Source organism: Myxine glutinosa, chromosome 13, assembly GCF_964187855.1.
Source record: "Myxine glutinosa chromosome 13, kmMyxGlut1.1, whole genome shotgun sequence".
Taxonomy (NCBI): domain Eukaryota; kingdom Metazoa; phylum Chordata; class Myxini; order Myxiniformes; family Myxinidae; genus Myxine; species Myxine glutinosa.
The window spans coordinates 59,809,830-59,827,563 of record NC_136273.1 but is presented as its reverse complement, the minus strand read 5'-3'; the positions used below and the strand labels follow the sequence as shown (position 1 = coordinate 59,827,563).

Here is a 17,734-nt window from a genome sequence, read left to right as displayed (position 1 = left end):
CGGCAGCTGGCTTTGGAGGCAAACGTTGAAATGTGGGTTGCCCAAGAAAGATCATGGCTGATAGTGAGAACCAGGAGTTTGAATGATTGTACAGTGCATTCAGAAAGTATTCAGACCCCTTCACTTTTTTGTCCCCCGTCGCACCACAGAGCGAAAGGGGGACTATGGTTTTCCCCTCCGTCCGTGCGTGCGTGCGTGCGTGCGTGCATACGTGCGTGCGTGCGTAAGCGAAGGACCGCATTCGAATTTGGTGTGTGGGTGCAACCCACGTCAAAATCCAAGATGGCCGCCGCCATGTATGTCTGACGCCATGTATGTCTGAACCTTGTGAGCGGAATATCTTGAAAAATAAGCGAAGTACCAACTTCTAATCTGGTGTGTGGGTGTATCTCGGCATAAGGAAGAACCCTATTGAAAATTGGGTCGCCACGTCAAAATCCAAGATGGCCACCGCCATGTATGTCTGAACCTTGTGAGCGGAATATCTTGAAAAACAAGCGAAGTACCAACTTCTAATCTGGTGTGTGGGTGTATCTAGGCATAAGGAAGAACGCTATTGAAAATTGGATCGCCACGTCAAAATCCTAGATGGCCGCCACCATATATATATGTCTGAAACTTGTGAGTGAAATATCTTGAAAAATAAACGAACTACTAACTTCTAATCTGGTGTGTGGATGTATCTACGCATAAGGGAGAACGCTATTGAAAATTGGGTCGCCACGTCAAAATCCAAGATGGCCGCCTTGCGTCTTCCACTTTGTCAACTCGCATCACTTCACCGACGGGGGACCTAGGCGTAACGCTTGTTCACATTTTGTTTTGTTGCAGCTTATGCTGAAATCGTTTAAATTCATTTTTTCCCTCGTCTATTTGAACTCAATACCCCATAATGACGAAGAGAAAACAGGATTTTAGAACGTTTTGCAAATTTATTGAAATAAAAAAACTTAAATATCACATTGACATAAGTATTCATACCCTTTGCTATGACACTTGAAATTTAGCTCAGGTGCCTCCCATTTATCTTGATCATCTTTGAGATGCTTCCACACCTTGATTGGAGTCCACCTGTGGTAAATTCAATTGATTGGACATGATTTGGAAAGGCACACACCTGTATAAGGTCTCACAGTTGACAATGCATATCAGAGAAAAAACTAAGCCATGAGGTCGAAGGAACTGCCTGCAGAGCTCAGAGACAGGATTGTGTCGAGGCACAGATCTGGGGAAGCCTACCAAAAACATTCTGCTGCATTGAAGGTTCCCAAGAGCACAGTGGCCTCCATAATTCTTAAATGGAAGAAGTTTGGAGCAATCAGGACTCTTCTTCGAACTAGCCGCCCGGCCAAACTGAGCAATCGGGGGAGAAGGGCCTTGGTAAGAGAGGTGACTAAGAACACGATGGCTACTCTGGCTGAGCTCCAGAGATCCTGTGTGGAGATGGTAGAAACTTCCAGAAGGACAACCATCACTGCAACACTCCACCGATCTGGGCTTTATGGCAGAGTGCCAGACGGAAGCCTCTCCCCAGTGAAAGACACATGAAAGCCCGCTTGGAGTTTGCAAAAAAGCACCGAAAGGACTCTCAGACTGTGAGAAATAAGATTCTGTGGTCTGATGAAACCAAGATTGAACCGTTTGTCTTCCGTGAGAGAGGGGTGTAGTGTTACGGTTTTGGAATAAAGGATAATCCCCTCATAGGTAGACGCACCACAACATGAAGCCTCGCGATAGTTCAGTTATTTCTTTGTGAATGTAAGCGTAGTCCTTTCCTGTGTTAGTTTTGCGTTGAGCAGGCCCGTGAGTAGGGTGGCTTTTGGTGCTGAAATGCCACGTGGCAGGCCTGAACAAGTCTGGCAAGGCCAAAGGGAGGAGCTGCAGGGGGAGTGTCCGGTAAGCAACGAGCCGCCAATCAGGGCTCAAGGGGAGTGGCTTACCACGGCGACGAGAGGTGGGGATTGGAACATTCGAGTAAGGCCGGGGCGGAGCCATAAAACCCTGCTCCGAGCCCCCTGCCTCAGTCGGAGTTGGAGTTCCGTTCATTCGAGGAGTGCAAGTCAGAATCCAGGAGAACGCAAGGAGTTGAGCTGGAGGGCGAGTCAGAGAGAGAGAGAGAGAGAACGCGCAAGAGAACGAGTCCGGTGTTGGACTTGAATCACTGAAATAGCCGCACGGTACACGAATCCCCCGTGCTCCGTGCCCTGCGCTCTGCGCTGTATTAATCACGCGTTCGAGAAGACGACCCGTTCCGGGCCACAGACGCACGATCTCCTCGTGCCTGCCTTTTCCTGCATACTTGCCGTGACCGCCAGAGGGCCACGCCGGGCGAGCTGTCCCGGAGCGACCGACGGCAAAGCGAGTTTGGCATGCGAACTTCTTTTCTTCTTCTCCCCGTGTGAGTGAGTGGGCCCTTTGTCTGGGGATAAGTTAACATTGTTTAAGTGCCTGCTCTGTGTCTCTTCGAATCCTGTACATAAATAATAAATTGTGTTATTCCTCTTATTTGACCGTTCCCGTCCCTTCCATTAATTGGCCTCGCATGGTACGAATAGAACCGCTCGAATCGGGTTCCATAAAAGTAACGGCATGAGTCACGTGATACGCATACCGCTTGGGCGTACTCGATTAAGCATGGCTTGTGCGAGGTCCGGTCCCCGCTTTCGTGGCAGCGTGGGTTAAAGGTACGTGCGGCGTCGACCCGATACCCTTTTTCGCGCTTGCTGCGGAAGTGGCTATTCGGCCTCTTGGACATGAAGACCCAGGGGGAAAAAAGGGGTTTAATCCCCCCTTTGTAACGTGTAACGGGCTTCGGGAGATCCGCAACAATATATATATATTTTTTGTGTGTATATATATATAATATATATATATACAGTCACGTAAAAAAGTGAGTACCCCCCATGTAAAGTTTCGACTTTTTCAACATATTTCAACATACAGCTATTTGATCTTCATTTCAACAATATTGATCGATAAAGGTGATATAATATAACAAATATCATGAAACATTTACATTTTGTAGTCCATTGTATAATTTAAATAAACATAAATGCAAATTTCGCATGTGGAAAAAGTAAGTACACCCCATGAAATGTTTTTAAAAATATTTTAAACATATGTGGACATATGTGGACATGAAGTTTCCGCTTCCGGTCCCTCGAGCGACGGGGCTTGCTTTGATCTCTCCACGACATCAAAGTTTGAGTGTTTTCCCGTTCGTTTCTTTGTCAAATTTCCGCTGCGTATTTTGTTGTGTATGTGTTATTGTGTGTTTCTATTTGGTTTTGGTTTTGTAGTTGTTGCAAATTTGTGTGTAATTAGTCGTTTCTTTGTCCGCGCCTCGTGCGGCCTGGTGTCTCGTGCGGCCTCCTCGTCTCGACTTGTGCCCCGCCCCCTATATTCTCATTTGTTCTTTCACCTCTGCTCCTGCTTTCTCAAATCCACGTTCTCACTTAGAGACTTTTCCCAGATTGTTTTCATGGTTTTGTTTAAATATTTATTTAAATATGTTTAAACCGCAGCGGTGATCCCCCCTCCCCCTCCCCCCCCCCCGCCCCAGGATTTCCATGTTTTAAACGTTTCCCAGTGTGTACCCTGGATAAGAATAGGTACGCCGTATCCCTGCGTGTCGTAGGAGGCGACTAAGAGGGTTGGCGTCAGGAAGGGCATCCGGCCATAAAAAAAACATTGCCTCAAAAAGAGAACCATGACAATTACAACTACATGTGGGCAGGGTACAGCCCGAAGTGGAGATCGGTTTCTGAGGTTTGGGACATGGAATGTAGGGACAATGACAGGGAGATCAGGAGAAGTGGTGGAAGTATTGGTCAGAAGAAGAGTGGACATATGTTGTGTGCAAGAGACGAGATGGAAGGGAAGTGGTGTGAGAATGGTGAAGGGTAGGCAGGGACAGAAATACAAGTTAGTGTGGCAAGGGTGCCTGGAGGGCGTGAATGGTGTTGGTGTCCTGTTTTCTGAGGAGTTTGTAGACAGTGTGGTGAGTGTGACTAGAGTGAGTGATAGGTTGATGATGGTGAAAATGATGATTGGAAAGCTCTTGGTGAACGTCATCTCGGGATATGCTCCGCAGGTTGGTCGGAGCGATGAAGAGAAGGACAAGTTCTGGTGTGCGATAGAGAAGCTGATGGAAAACGTGAAAGATGAGGAAGTTGTTGTGGTAGGAGGAGACCTAAATGGACATGTGGGAAGGAGTATGAATGGTTTTGACGGAGTTCATGGGGGTTACGGATATGGTGTGAGAAATGGAGAAGGTGAAAGGATTTTGGAGTTTGCTGATGGAGCTGATTTGTTGATTTGTAATACTCAGTTCCAGAAAGAGGATAATAAGCTTGTTACATACACGTCAAGTGGGTCGACGACAACCGTTGACTACCTGATGGTGCGTAGGCGAGATAGGGGGCACCTCCGAGACACAAAGGTAATCCCGGGGGAGGAGGCTGTTTCACAGCACCACTTGGTTGTCTGCGACGTAAGGATGAAAGGTGCGAGGAGAGCTCGGCGGGTGAAGTACCAACCGAGAATGAAGGTGTGGAGGTTGAAAGAGGTGACAGTAAGGGAGGCATTAAAAGAGAGGCTGAGTAGGGTCGAGGATGATGTGGTTGAGCTTGAAAGTGGTTGGATGTCAATGAAAGCTAGTCTGTTGGGAGCCGTTGGTGAGGTATGTGGATGGACAAAAGGACCACCGAGGCACTCGGAAACATGGTGGTGGGATGATGAAGTTGGAAAGAGGATTGACGAGAAGAGGAAGAAGTTCAAGGAGTGGCAGAAGGCGAAGGGTACGGGAGCAGAAACAGCAGAGCATGAAAGTTTTAAGGCAGCCAGGAAGGCTGCAAAGAAAGAGGTAGCAAAGGCGCAGGAGGCATGTAGGAAAATGTTCGGAGAACGCTTTGATTCGGAAGAGGGTCAGAGAGCGGTATTCAGGATTGCAAAGCAGATCGCGAAAGAGAGGTGTGATGTGATGGGGGTGAGCTGCTTGAAGGATGAAGTGGGACAAATCGTTGTCGACCCAGATGGAATTAAAGGAAGATGGAAAAGATATATGGAAATGCTGTTGAATACAGAGAATGAATGGGATGGCAACATAGAGAGTAACCCAGTTTTAGGACCGGCAGAGAAGATAACTGAGAAGGAAGTTGAGGAAGCGATAAAAGCAATGAAGGGTAGAAAAGCGGGAGGGCCGACGGGAGTTGTGGGAGATATGTTGAAGGCAGCAGGAAGTTGGGGTGTGACGAGAATGACAGAGATCTGTAATCTGGTGGTGAAAGAAGGCCGCATTCCAGTGGATTGGGAACTGAGTACCCTCGTCCCTCTATACAAGGGGAAAGGTGACCCTCTGGAGTGTGGCTCGTACCGAGCGATAAAGTTATTGGAGCATGGAATGAAGGTATTGGAAAGGGTGTTGGAGAGGAGGATAAGGAAGAAAGTGAAGATCGACGAAATGCAGTTTGGATTTATGCCAGGAAGAGGAACGACAGACGCACTTTTCATTGTGAGGCAGTTGCAGGAGAAGTACATGGAGAAGAGGAAGAAGTTGTTTCTTGGGTTTGTTGATCTGGAGAAAGCATTCGATCGGGTTCCACGCAAAGTATTGACATGGGCATTGAGGAAGTTAGGAGTGGAGGAATGGTTGATCAGAGTAGTGATGGCAATGTACAAAAGAGCGCGCACAGCTGTAAGGACGAAGGACGGGAACAGTGGTGAGTTTGAGGTGAAGGTGGGAGTGCATCAGGGGTCGGTACTAAGTCCACTACTATTTGTAGCTGTGATGGAGGTGCTGGCTCAGAACGTAAAGGAGGGTTTACCGTGGGGAGTTGTTGTATGCAGATGATCTGGTGTTGATTGCGGAAAGTATGGATGGACTGAAGGAAAAGATGAACACATGGAAGGAATGTATGGAGACAAAAGGTCTGAAGGTGAATATCGGAAAGACGAAGGTGATGGCAAGTGGTAAAGCATGTGGTGAGGTGGAAAGAACTGGGAAGTGGCCCTGTGCTGTGTGTAGGAAGGGTGTCGGAGTGAACTCCATTCAGTGTACAATGTGCGCTGAGTGGGTTCATCAAAAATGTAGTGGTCTGAGAGGGTCATTAACCAGTGTGGCAGCTACATTCAAATGTAAGGTGTGCACAGAGGGAGCTGCAGATGGAGGAAATGTTGAGTTGGATCTTGGAGATTGTGTGAAGCTGGAAGGTGTGAAAACATTTTGCTACCTCGGAGACATGCTGAATGGAGAAGGTGGATCAGACTCGGCAACGGTTGCTCGAGTGAGATGTGCATGGAAGAAGTTTCGGGAATTGAGTGGCGTGCTGATGATGAGGGGAGTGTCGTTGAAGCTGAAGGGAAAGGTGTATGCTGCATGTGTGAGAAGTGTTATGATTTATGGGAGCGAGACATGGGTAATGAACGTAGAGCAGCAACGAAGGTTGGAAAGGGTGGAAATGCGAATGGTTCGACGGATGTGCGGAGTATCGTTGAGAGAGAGGAAGACAAATGATGAATTGCGAAAGATGATGGGAATAGAGCCTATGATTGATGCTGTGAAGAGGAACAGGTTGAGATGGTTTGGTCATGTGTTGAGGAAGGATGAAAGTGACTGGTTGAGAAGAGTGATGGAAATGAATGTAGAAGGAAGTAGAAGACGGGGAAGACCGAGAAAGACTTGGCTAAAGATGGTGGAAGAAGAAATGCGGGCAAGGGGGTTAACAAGGAGAGATGCAGAAAATAGGGCAAAATGGAGAAGATTGTCATGGGGACTGCAAGGCTAACCCCCGCTCTAGCAGGGAAAATGGCCTTTAAAATGCATGTTGTTGTTGTGTTGTATATGTGGACATATCAATATTTGATCTTCATTTAAACAGTATCTATCGATAAAGGTGATCTAATTGAACAAAAAACAATGACAAATTGACTTTGCAATAATATATTCAACAAAAAATTGTTGCACAGCATGCACGATTGCAAAAAAACAGCTTGTTTCAAATCCCCCCACAACATCTCGATGGGATTTAGATCCGGGCTTTGACCTGGCCATTCCAGAACCCTCCGTTTCTTTCTTTTCAGCCATTCCTTGGTGGATTTACTGGTATGTTTGGGGTCATTGTCATGTTGCAAGGTCCACCTTCGGTTGAGCTTCAACTTTCCGACAGATGGCCTCACATTATGACAGATGGCCAGCACCCTCTGGTACAAGCACCCTCTTTCATAGTGGATTATATGATGGTGAGCTGCCCAGGCCCTGATGCAGCAAAGCTGCCCCAAACCATAATATTTCCACCACCATGCTTTACAGTTGGTATCAGGTTCTTGTGGTCAAATGCTGTCTTTGGTTTTCGCCAAACATGTCTTCTGGTACTGTGGCCAAATAGCTCTACCTTTGACTCATCTGTCCAGAGCACATTGTTCCAGAAGTGCTGGTCTTTGCCCAGGTGTTCATTGGCAAACTTTAGTCTTGCCCTCATGTTCTTTCTGGACAGCAAAGGTTTCCTCCTGGCACACCTCCCATGTAGATCAAATTTGTGCAGCCTCTTTCTAATGGTAGACTCGTGCACTTTGACATCAACAGTGGCAAGAGCTACATGTAGGTCCCGTGATGACATTCTGGGGTTCTTAGAGACTTCTTTCAGCATCTTGCGGTCTGCTCTCGGGCTGAACTTGCTCGGGCGGCCTAGCCTGAACAAGTTGGCAGTTGTTTGGAATCTTCTCTACTTGTCGATGATCTTCCGGACAGTCGAATGATTGATTTCGAATTGTTTGGAGATCTTTTTAAATCCCTTCCCAGACTCGTAGGCATCTATAACCTTCTTTCTGAAGGCCTCTAGAGAGCTCTTTTGATCTCGGAATGGTGACGCCGCACACTTCAACAACAAAGAGCAAACCAAATTAAATGTCTGAGGTTTAAATAAGGCAGGTTCCTCCAAGATCCTCTCTAACGATGTTCTAATCATTTGCACCTGAGCTGGTGCACGTGATTCTAATTTTAGGTATTTGAAGTAGTGATAAATGTAGGGGTGCACTTACTTTTTCCACATGCGAAATTTGCATTTATGTTTATTTAAATTACTAGGGCATGCCCGTACTATATATAAGCTAGGACGTGCCCGTACGTGGGTGCCCGTTCCTTGCCAAAAAAAAAAAAAAAAAAAAATTTGTGTAGGGGTGTGTGTGTGTAAACATCCTAGGGCGTGCCCGTACGTGGGTGCAAAAAAACATGCGTGCAAACAACAACAACAAAAAAAAACTTTGAAACCACGTGGCAGTAACGACCACAGAACCCCCCCCTCTATTTACATGAATGGTTTGGTCCATTCGCAACGACCACAGAACCCCCCCCCTCTATTTACATGAAATGGTTTGGTCCAAAGCGAACGGCTTCCGGAGTTTGGTAAAGAAATCGCCATCGCGTGCACAAACGCGCAGGAAAGCGAATGAATCGCAAATTCGTTTTTATTAGTTTTATTATTAGTTTTAAAACATAGTTTAACGCCAACATAGTTTGCAAACGTGAAATAAATGAATACGCTGTCAAATGTGCCATCCGAGGCAGAGTGTGTCCGCCACGTTCGGCACACGCGATAGTTCGCTGCTCTCTGATTGGTTGAATCGTTTTTTGGACATAGCTCGGTAAGTAATTGTCCGATTAATATGAAACCTTGAAAAGGCACATCCTCGGGTCCCCAGCAATATACCTGGCAAGTTAAAAGTATATCGGACCCGTGGTTGTCGAGAAACAGCGGTCACAGACAAACGTACAAACGTACAGAGATTACTGGAATTATAGATAGATTTAAATTATACAATGGACTACAAAATGTAAATATTTCATGATATTTGTTGTATTATATCACCGTTATATATCAATATTGTTGAAATGAAGATCAAATAGCTGTATGTTGAAATATGTTGAAAAAGTCAAAACTTTACATGGGGTGTACTTACTTTTTCACGTGACTGTATACGTATATGTATATATCTATATACACACACTTATTGATTCCATCATTCGGATCAAGGTGGCCAAGGAACCAGACCAAAGGATGTAAACATCATGTTTCGCAGAATTGCATGCACATGATTGCAAAAAGGACAGCCTGCTTAACACCACATTTGAAGAAATGTGTGGTCTATGGTGCAGAAATCTTTACTGGCATCATAAATGGCAACAGTGTTAATCTGATTCGACTCTTGGTAATAAAACCCAGGCTTCCTGACACTCTTAGACAAAACCGGATGATCGTGCACACAGCTAGCTCGTGCACATGACCGAGGAAGCATCAGTAACTGAAAGATCTGAACCACGAACAAGTGTTTGATATTTTGGATCAATTTTTTTTTTGTTTTGTATACTGAATCGAGGCTCGTGAAAGAGCTAACATTTACTTCACAAACAAAATATATAAAAAGAGGGAGCGGAAAACAAGATGGGGAGAGAAGGGGAAGCACACAAACACAACATTTGAGAGCAGGGAGATGTGTGGAAGGGAGAGGGCTTGGGGGGAGGAGGTGTGGGAAGGGGGGGGGGGGGAGGGAGAAGTATAAAACACAAGGACACCAAGGACTTCCAGGACAGAAGTTGGTATTTCAAAAAAGTGGAATTGGGGTGAAATTAGCAGGGGTAGAAAAGATCAAGGTTTTGGATGGGGGAAGATAAGAGATGGTGGTGCAAATGACCAGGTGTTTGTTAAGATATCTCAATGTATCTTTTTGTAGGATGAGCAGCAAATTATCTCTTTATTTTAACTTTTAACGGCCCCTGATGTGATGATCTGAGGTCCATGATGTGTCACACATGTCTTGTTGGAAGTTGGGGGTTGGGGAGGAAGAAGAAGGGGATTGGTCCCTCAATTTCATGGGAAGTTTGTTTCTAATAAGCATCCATTCTAAATATGTTTGTCTGTCTCTGTCTCTATATCTATAACCCAGTGTATTCAGATCAAACTTTCTGAGATTATTTGAAGTCAGGTGATGTTGGAATCGAACCGATAAAATTTCCCAAAAGCAATGATACCCCTTTAGCCGAAAAAGCAAAAGCTGGAATGTGTCCATCTGCTTAGCCAAACCCCCTGCCCTTTGGACCTGATTCAGAAGTCGGCGGTTGGGGAGCGGGTGGAGGGAATTCCTCGCGTTCCTTTCCAGCGGATAGAAACGGCGATGCGTGTACTCGCGCGTGTTTGTGTGCTTGAGTGAGCGTTCCACTCGCATCTCTCTCTCTCTCTCTCTCTCTCTCTCTCTCTCTCTCTCTCTCTCTCTCTCTCACTTCCTCTTTCTCAACACAAAAGCTGTTGAGATTTTGAGTTTTCTTCGTCTGTCTTTACATCTTTGACTCCAATAACATCAGGTAAGAGAGACAATCATTTTTTGACATTCTTCACCCTGGCCTCTCCTCGTCTTGTCTAGTTCTCCCTACCGTCCCATTTCCTGTGTTGTGGTTCTTTTGTAAGTTTAAAAGCAATCTCCTCCTGGCTAACTTTGTGTCCTCTCTAGCCCGATTTGTTTTGGACCAATTAAATTGCCCTGAATTTAGGGCATGGTCCAACTGTAATGGTGAAGCTCCTCGAGGTGGAAGTTTTTATTTCGACACGTTTCCTTTTTAAGTTTGTGCTCGGATTCTAACAATCAAAGGATGCTTAAAATGGCTTGAAACATTCGCAGTTAGACCTTTATTACACTGCCATTATCTTCCTGCCTACCGGTACGCTCTGCTCTGTCACATTTTCCGGTGTTACTCATGCGCTACAAACATGGTACTTTGAGGTACCTCAGCTCTTTGTATGAGGTACCTCAGCTCCAAATGCACACGTCGGAAGGTTGACGTTAAATGTACATTGAAGGCTTGCTCACATGAGGCATCTTTTGGATGTGACATCGGCTCTACAAAGCTCGATGGGCGTGCCACTTCCTTTGTGCGACCATCTGTGCCTGTGTAAGCTACGATGTGAACATAATGGCCTTTTGTGGTATTTACTGTAAATCTTGAATACTACACACTCAGTTAGTTGCTCTTCGTGACATGAATACCATGTGTTGTTTTGTCAATTTTTTTTCATGAAGGTAACTTGAAAGATTGATTCGATTTTCAATCAAATTATTGAAATTGGGATTTCAATTAAATGTGGACACATTATTCCTTTCAAGGATGTCGAACGGGCGGTAAACTTGACTCGTCCTACTCCCAATTTGAACCACTGTATCACTCCGGTGAGCTTGGTGCATGGAATGTTGTGACTTCTTTGGCATATTTGGTTGGAATGAGGAAGACCGATAAAGTAAGGAGTTGAGTGTTTTGGTTACTCTTCAAATCGCAATGGAAAAAAAAAACCTTCGGACAGTCGATTTGATGTAAGCAACTATGTGTGTCTCATGGAAATGTATCTGGGAACTCCTTTTGGAGAGCTCGCCATCCACAGGGCTATCCTTAGGCCTACGGTATGGTGGTGAAATCCAGTCTGACACCACATGCGGTGTACGTGAGTTAGTTCATGTTCAGGATTAACTGAATGCCTCTCGGTTGGCGTAGAGATAATGGCATCCGGATTGCACATGTTGAAATTTAAATGTTGCCAAGCCTCAGGTATGATGTTGTCATGAATTGTCAGCTGACGTGTAGCTCTAATTACGAGTCTTGGATTCTTCAGTGCAATGATAGATGGTAGAAATATTTGTTCAAAAATATTCCGTCGATGTGGTGAAGCAGGAAAGCCTGGTGGCTTCAGCTGCGGGTAATCGAGTTTGAATGCACGGGCGACAGATGGCTAGTTCAGCAGGACAGGAGCAGATGGAGACAATTATCGAAGATAAACAACAGTTGTCTGACATTTGAAGCTGGGTAAATTTTCATAATGACATTAACAGCAGTAAACAATGTCGCTTCCACAGAGGGGCGGCTGGAGTTCGAGTGAAGATGGAAAACAACTCGTTCATTTGTCGCCTCATCAAGGATTCTCTGAGACAAGGTGATCCTGCTGCCACGGCCACTCTGCTTGCCTTGCAGGAACAAGCTTCTGGCAAGGCACTTGCCCCCTTACCAAAAGACTTTATACCAGCTAAAGAGCAGACCTCACGGGAAGAGCCACAGGGTCAGGAGGAGGAAGGCATACTTGTAAGCGAGCCACCACCGCCATACTGTAGTCCCCGATCAATCGGAGCATCGAATGGAGGGAAAGGTGGCCACTCTTGGAACGAACATGAAGGGTTCGCTCTTTCGATGGTGATGGGACCGCAGGTTCCGAATGAAGCTTCGCTCGGCCACAGGCCTTACTACAGTGATCCCACAATGTGGAAAAATCACAGCCAGCTTTCAAAACCAGAGGTGCTTGCTGGGAGGTAAAGTGCTTTTTGTTTATCGTGCCCCCTTTAAATCTCGATATTGTTCAATGTGTGCATTCTTATAATGCGAGGCCACGATCTGCAGGTTTCAAGAAACAGAATACGTGCAGCCTGCCAGGCGGTTTTCCAGCACCGGGATCCCAAATCAGTGCAGTGCTTCAGGGGGGTTCAGCTGGCAGGCTACTGGACAGGAAGAAACGGAGAGGCTACTTTTGGAGAATATTTCTCTTCTACAGGAGCTGGAACGGCAACGAGGAAAGTCCATAAGACTGGGAAAGGTCAGTAGTATGAAGTGTCACCACTAGCCAGTTGTGATTACCATCATAAATGTTGCCACTACCATCATAAATTGGTACTAAAACGTGATTTGTATTTATACCCATGAACTGCCTCTCATGTATTTATGCAAGAGCGGCCACATTTTTTCATAAACTGTATAAATGCAATAAAATGTGTGTAGTTACATTCCCCATGACTGATATGATCAGGCAGTAGAGAGGTAAAATGGTGTCCCTCTCCCTACCCACCTCTCTTCCTGTGCAGTGTGAGGTGCAGCTGTTTCAATTGGCTGAGGCCTACAGAGGTCTGGTCACGACATCAACGAAGCGAGAAGCTCTGGAGAAGTCGATGAGGGAAAAACTGGAAGCGCAGCTGAGGCAGCAGGTCGAATACAACAAATGTTTGCAAGGTTTGCAATCTAAATAGTCTCTATTTGTGCTAAAAGAGATTTCATTGCTAATTGGACTTATCATGCAAAGTGTCACATAACATGTATATATTCTATGGATTTGACCTGGAAGCTGAAACTCTAAGGGATTAATGTGGGCACCCTGAAGTTCTGCATGTGCGAGTTTTGTTTGATTCCATCAAGTTTTGGAAAAAATGTTTTATCCCATCTTGACATTCTTTGTTTCCTTTGGGTGGTGGATGGGGGAGGGCGCAGAGTGCGTGCAATTGGAATTATCCGAGCTATCTAACCACAATGTATTGTATATGCACATGAGCAATATGCATGTTTTTGCTTCATATACGTAACCCGGCTAATTTTATTTTCGAGAGCGATTGAGGCAGCGGTGTGTTGCCTATACACCACCCAGATAAAGGGCCTTGTCAGAAAAATGTGTTGCACGCTTGGAACAAGATGGGCACTCTGCTATGGTGCTAGTAAAAATAAATACATTAACATGACCCACCTACCTAACTTTGACGTAGAAGTCCATTAGGCCCATCAGGTCTGTGCAATAGTTGCCAACCTATGGCTCTTTGTCCATGCTCTATCCTTTTTAAATGCTGAGCGTCAAGTAAGGAAGCTACACATACCATTTATTAAAGTCTTTGGGATTAAAGACTTTGGTCTTTGGTGCCAACCTATGATCTTTGGGATTTATTAAAGACTCGGATGGGATTTGAACCACCGACCTTCCAGACTTGGGGCCACTGAGTCTGATTAAACTTTGGATTCTAAACATGAACCAGATTGGCTTTGCAGTCTTTGTAATTATTGCTTTGTTAAACCTAATCTAAAGTGAAGGAATCTATTGTGGTTGTTGTTATCTGTTCTCCCGTATATTGGTTTTAAGAAACAAATTTTCGGAGATGAGTTTTTTAAAATGATAACGAAGTTACTTTTGCTTATTTCTGTTTTGCCTTTTTTTTTTAATCAAAATTCATCTCGAATGGCATTTATTTATATATGTATGTATATATATATATATATATATATATGTATATATATATATATATATATACATATATATATATATATATATATATATATATATATATATATATATATATATATATATATATATATATATATATATATATATATATATATATATATATATATATATAGAGTCTAAGGATCATTTGAGATCTGTAACACGACTCGCAGACAAAGACACTTCACTCAAGACAAACACAGTGGCTGGAATTGGGGGAAGTGATGTAACTTCCTGTGGAACACGAGCAAGTGCCTTCCCTGGCGACACTATGTTTCTGATACCACTTTTCTCTCTCTGCAGTCAGTGTGGCAATCAAGTGGAAATCCCCTCCCACCCCTTCCCCCCCAAAATCCCCCCTCCTCCGCCGACTGGATTTGTCCATTCTCTAACCTCTAAATGCTGAGTGTCGAGCAAGGAAGCAGCACATAACATTTTTAACGTATTAGCTACGACTCGGTGCATGATAGTGGGGTGGGGTTCGAACCACTTACGTCCCAGACCACTTACCTCCCGTATGCTCTAACCATTATACCACCGATTCAACTAATTCGTTTTAATGAGATTAAAACTTTGTTTTAACTTTGCCCATTAACTTTATTAATGGAACGTCCTTTTCTCAAAGTATCCACAGAAGACGGGTCACAGTAAATGAATAATAGTTACCTCCGTTGTCGAAGATGGATGGAGGTTGTGTTTTCACCCCTGTCTGTTTGTCTGTCTGCCTGTGAGCAGGACATCTCAAACTGTTGTGGATGACTTATGACAAAACTAGGTGGATGAGTTGGTTAGATCACAGGAACAAGCCGATCAGATTTTGGTTCAGGTCCAGATCCAGATCTTACCTGTCAGTGGGATACAAAATGTTAACTGTTCAGCCTGGCGGAGGTATGCGCTCTACCGAGTGCTGTTCTCGTTGACACTGTGATACTTGTGGTGCATTTTGGCTGAACAAGTCAAGTGACGTCGTAATAAAAGTCATGTAATCGTTAGCAGTGACTACAGGCATAGCGATGGACTGGTGGTTTTGATGGCCATGTTGACATTTTACACATTGCCTCAGCAGAAGGCGTGATGGAAGATCGAGATGCACTTGAGAAAGAGGTGGCGGAACTGAGGGCAAAAGACTTGGAGCAATCAAAACTAAACCAGATATTGGAAACAGCTCTGGCACGGTCACAAGAGAAGATTGCTCGTCTGCAAGTCGAGGTAGTTTGGACAAAAGTTAGTTATTTTTCAATTGGAGAGCTGAGTTTGCTTTTCAGTCGTTTTTATTTTAGTCTTTTTTCTGTTTGTTCTGACTCTAGTTTTGAACCATCCTTTATTTTCCAGTGATAACAGAAGCAGGAACAAGTTGTTTCTTTGCATTCCTCATTGTCTATCATAGATAGATCTCACTGTGAATAACTTTTTGTGCGATTATCAATACGTGACTGACGTGGAATGCATTGTACAATCAGATGGCGTGAGATAAACGCTGGTGTTAAGGCATTAAATTATTACTTTGATCTGCCAGGACTTGAAAACACCACGAAAGGACAATATGAGGAAAGAAAAAAACCACCTTTCGAGGCCATTTTTCCCCGCAGAGCAGGGGTTGGCCTTTTTTGGGCACCTTGGTCCCCTTTTTTAAGCAATGTTTTATGGCCGGATGCCCTTCCTGCCACCAACCCTGTTGGCCGCCTCTTGCGACACACAGGGAATTACCAGTGAACTGGGACTCAATTTGCCAACTTCGGAAGGATGACAGGCTGAGTCAACCCCCCCCCCCCCCCCCTGGTGTTAATTCAGCGATCGAACTGAGATTCGAACCCAGGATCCCAAGCCGCACCCTAACTGCTAAGCCAACACCAGGCTTAAAGGACAATATGATGGAGAGCAGATAATGAAATCTAAACGCTCAAAAGATTGGACAAAATAATGCAATTTTCATCAAGGTGCAAAAGATTACAGAATAACGATGTGATCATCAAATGTGTTTATTTTATAGACAGTAAAGCGTTTTTATATATGGTAGGAAGTGACGTCATGTGTCACGTGACAGGTAGAACGTCGGGAAGATTGTGAGAAAAGAGTAGAAGCCCTACAGGCAGTGCTCATGAAGCTGAAGGAGAAGAGTGAACGTCGAGCGCATCTGGAGTGCAGACTTCAGCAGCAGCTGGAGCAAAATGCCGGAAATGCTGCACGGCAAGAGGCAAAGGTGGGACGCCCACCATTCTTTGGGAATACAAAATATGTATTTGCTGAACTCCACAACAGAGGTGGTCATCTGTAGTTACACTTCTGTTTAATTGGCTGATTGATTATGTCTTGCAGTATTGTTTGCAGTACTAAATTGTTCCCTTTGTGTCGGTATAGCAACAAGCATTGAGGGAAATGGCTCAGGCATGGTGTCGGGGCAAAGAGGCCGAAGGCATAACAAGAGATGTTGAGTCTGAGACAGAAGACGTATGCCGGCACCTAGTACAGAGCAAAAGTCAATCGGCACATAATAGTAATGAAGCTGTGCTTTGGAAGCTCAAGTTCCATGAAGAGAGTGTAAGACAAGAAGTTGAGGCCAAAGCAATGAGGGAACAAAGGTGAGATCTTCACAGTAAACTTGATACATTTGAAATATTTTACCTGTTTAAGCAAGTAATGTAAAGATTTCATCCTATTGTTATCTTATTTTCTTACCATGGCCTTTATTTTCTTTTTCTTAACCGTGACAGACTTGAGGCCCCAAAAAGCCAGCTACAGAAGGAGCAAGAGAATTTCCATGTCCTTCCTCGATCTACAACCGCTTGTCTTTCTCATCGCTCTACAACCACTCACACATCATCTGTACATAAGGAACCCGATTGTAAAAATTGGCTGAGGGCTGCACCAGGCCGTGCACCCAAAGTTGATCACTGTGGCCGATGGCACCTTGTCGGTCGTGAGCCTTCCCGAGATTCCGGCATTTTGGTTGGAGAGGAGGTGACCGATGAGAGGGACAGCACCTCGAGCGAGCTGAAGGATGGAGTAACGCAGACAGATATGACGTCGGAGCTCAGTTCTGCGGCCTCAAGCACTCGTAGCGCACGCCGTGTCGGGGTTGGTGTGGAGATACTCATTTGATTGGTGCGATGGCCGAGCGTTGGAACTGTGGAAGTGGACAAGGATGGAAAGATTAACAAGAAAATTTGGTCAGGTTATCATAAAAGACGAGGATAGTTGAGGGTATAATTGTAGGATTGTAGTGAGGATTCGATTTAGAAGAGCTATTGTGAAGTTTTAATAGAATTGAGACTGAATATGGAGCAGGCTCCTCATTAATAAGGAAGTTTTTCATCTTAAATTATACAAACGATTGTCTTGTTGCATAGAACGAGTGTCTTTAGAGAAGAATGCTTTTACAGCCACCTTTACAGAAAATCATTGGGGGATGTTGGTGCGGTTCTCCGGCTACATCCAAGTGGAGAATTGTAACTACGTCTATGTAGAAACCTCTAGGTTGGAAATTGCTTCGACCCCATCAGTGGATGTAACTGATGTTGGTGACGATTTCTGTTTTGGCATCTAGGCCCGAACAATGCATCCGATTGACCTATGACATCAAAGCGGAGGATGTGTTCCGATTTTTTGACATTGATGTCACAAAGGGCAGTGTTACGTATTTAATGTTTGAAAATTGTTTATTATTATTATTA

General features: G+C 44.6%; 1 protein-coding gene across 4 annotated transcripts in view; it reads left to right on the top strand.

Annotated features, from left to right (window-relative positions):
• The window catches only part of LOC137438936 (uncharacterized), a 40,706-nt gene extending 23,396 nt beyond the window's left edge, over window positions 1-17,310 (top strand). Inside the window, exons 1-8 of one of the 4 annotated variants that reach the window (XM_078767567.1) lie at window positions 10,176-10,354; window positions 11,893-12,339; window positions 12,428-12,620; window positions 12,886-13,030; window positions 15,130-15,272; window positions 16,108-16,263; window positions 16,422-16,642; window positions 16,775-17,310. In XM_078767567.1, coding sequence (XP_078623693.1) covers window positions 11,918-12,339; window positions 12,428-12,620; window positions 12,886-13,030; window positions 15,130-15,272; window positions 16,108-16,263; window positions 16,422-16,642; window positions 16,775-17,162 — 1,668 coding nt within the window. In that variant the 5' untranslated portion in view covers window positions 10,176-10,354; window positions 11,893-11,917 and the 3' untranslated portion in view covers window positions 17,163-17,310. Of the gene's footprint in view, window positions 1-10,175; window positions 10,355-11,892; window positions 12,340-12,427; window positions 12,621-12,885; window positions 13,031-15,126; window positions 15,273-16,107; window positions 16,264-16,421; window positions 16,643-16,774 lie in introns of those variants that run through there. The other 3 variants (XM_068134424.2, XM_068134422.2, XM_068134423.2) reach the window with 3 other exon arrangements.
• Window positions 17,311-17,734: the final 424 nt, after the last annotated feature.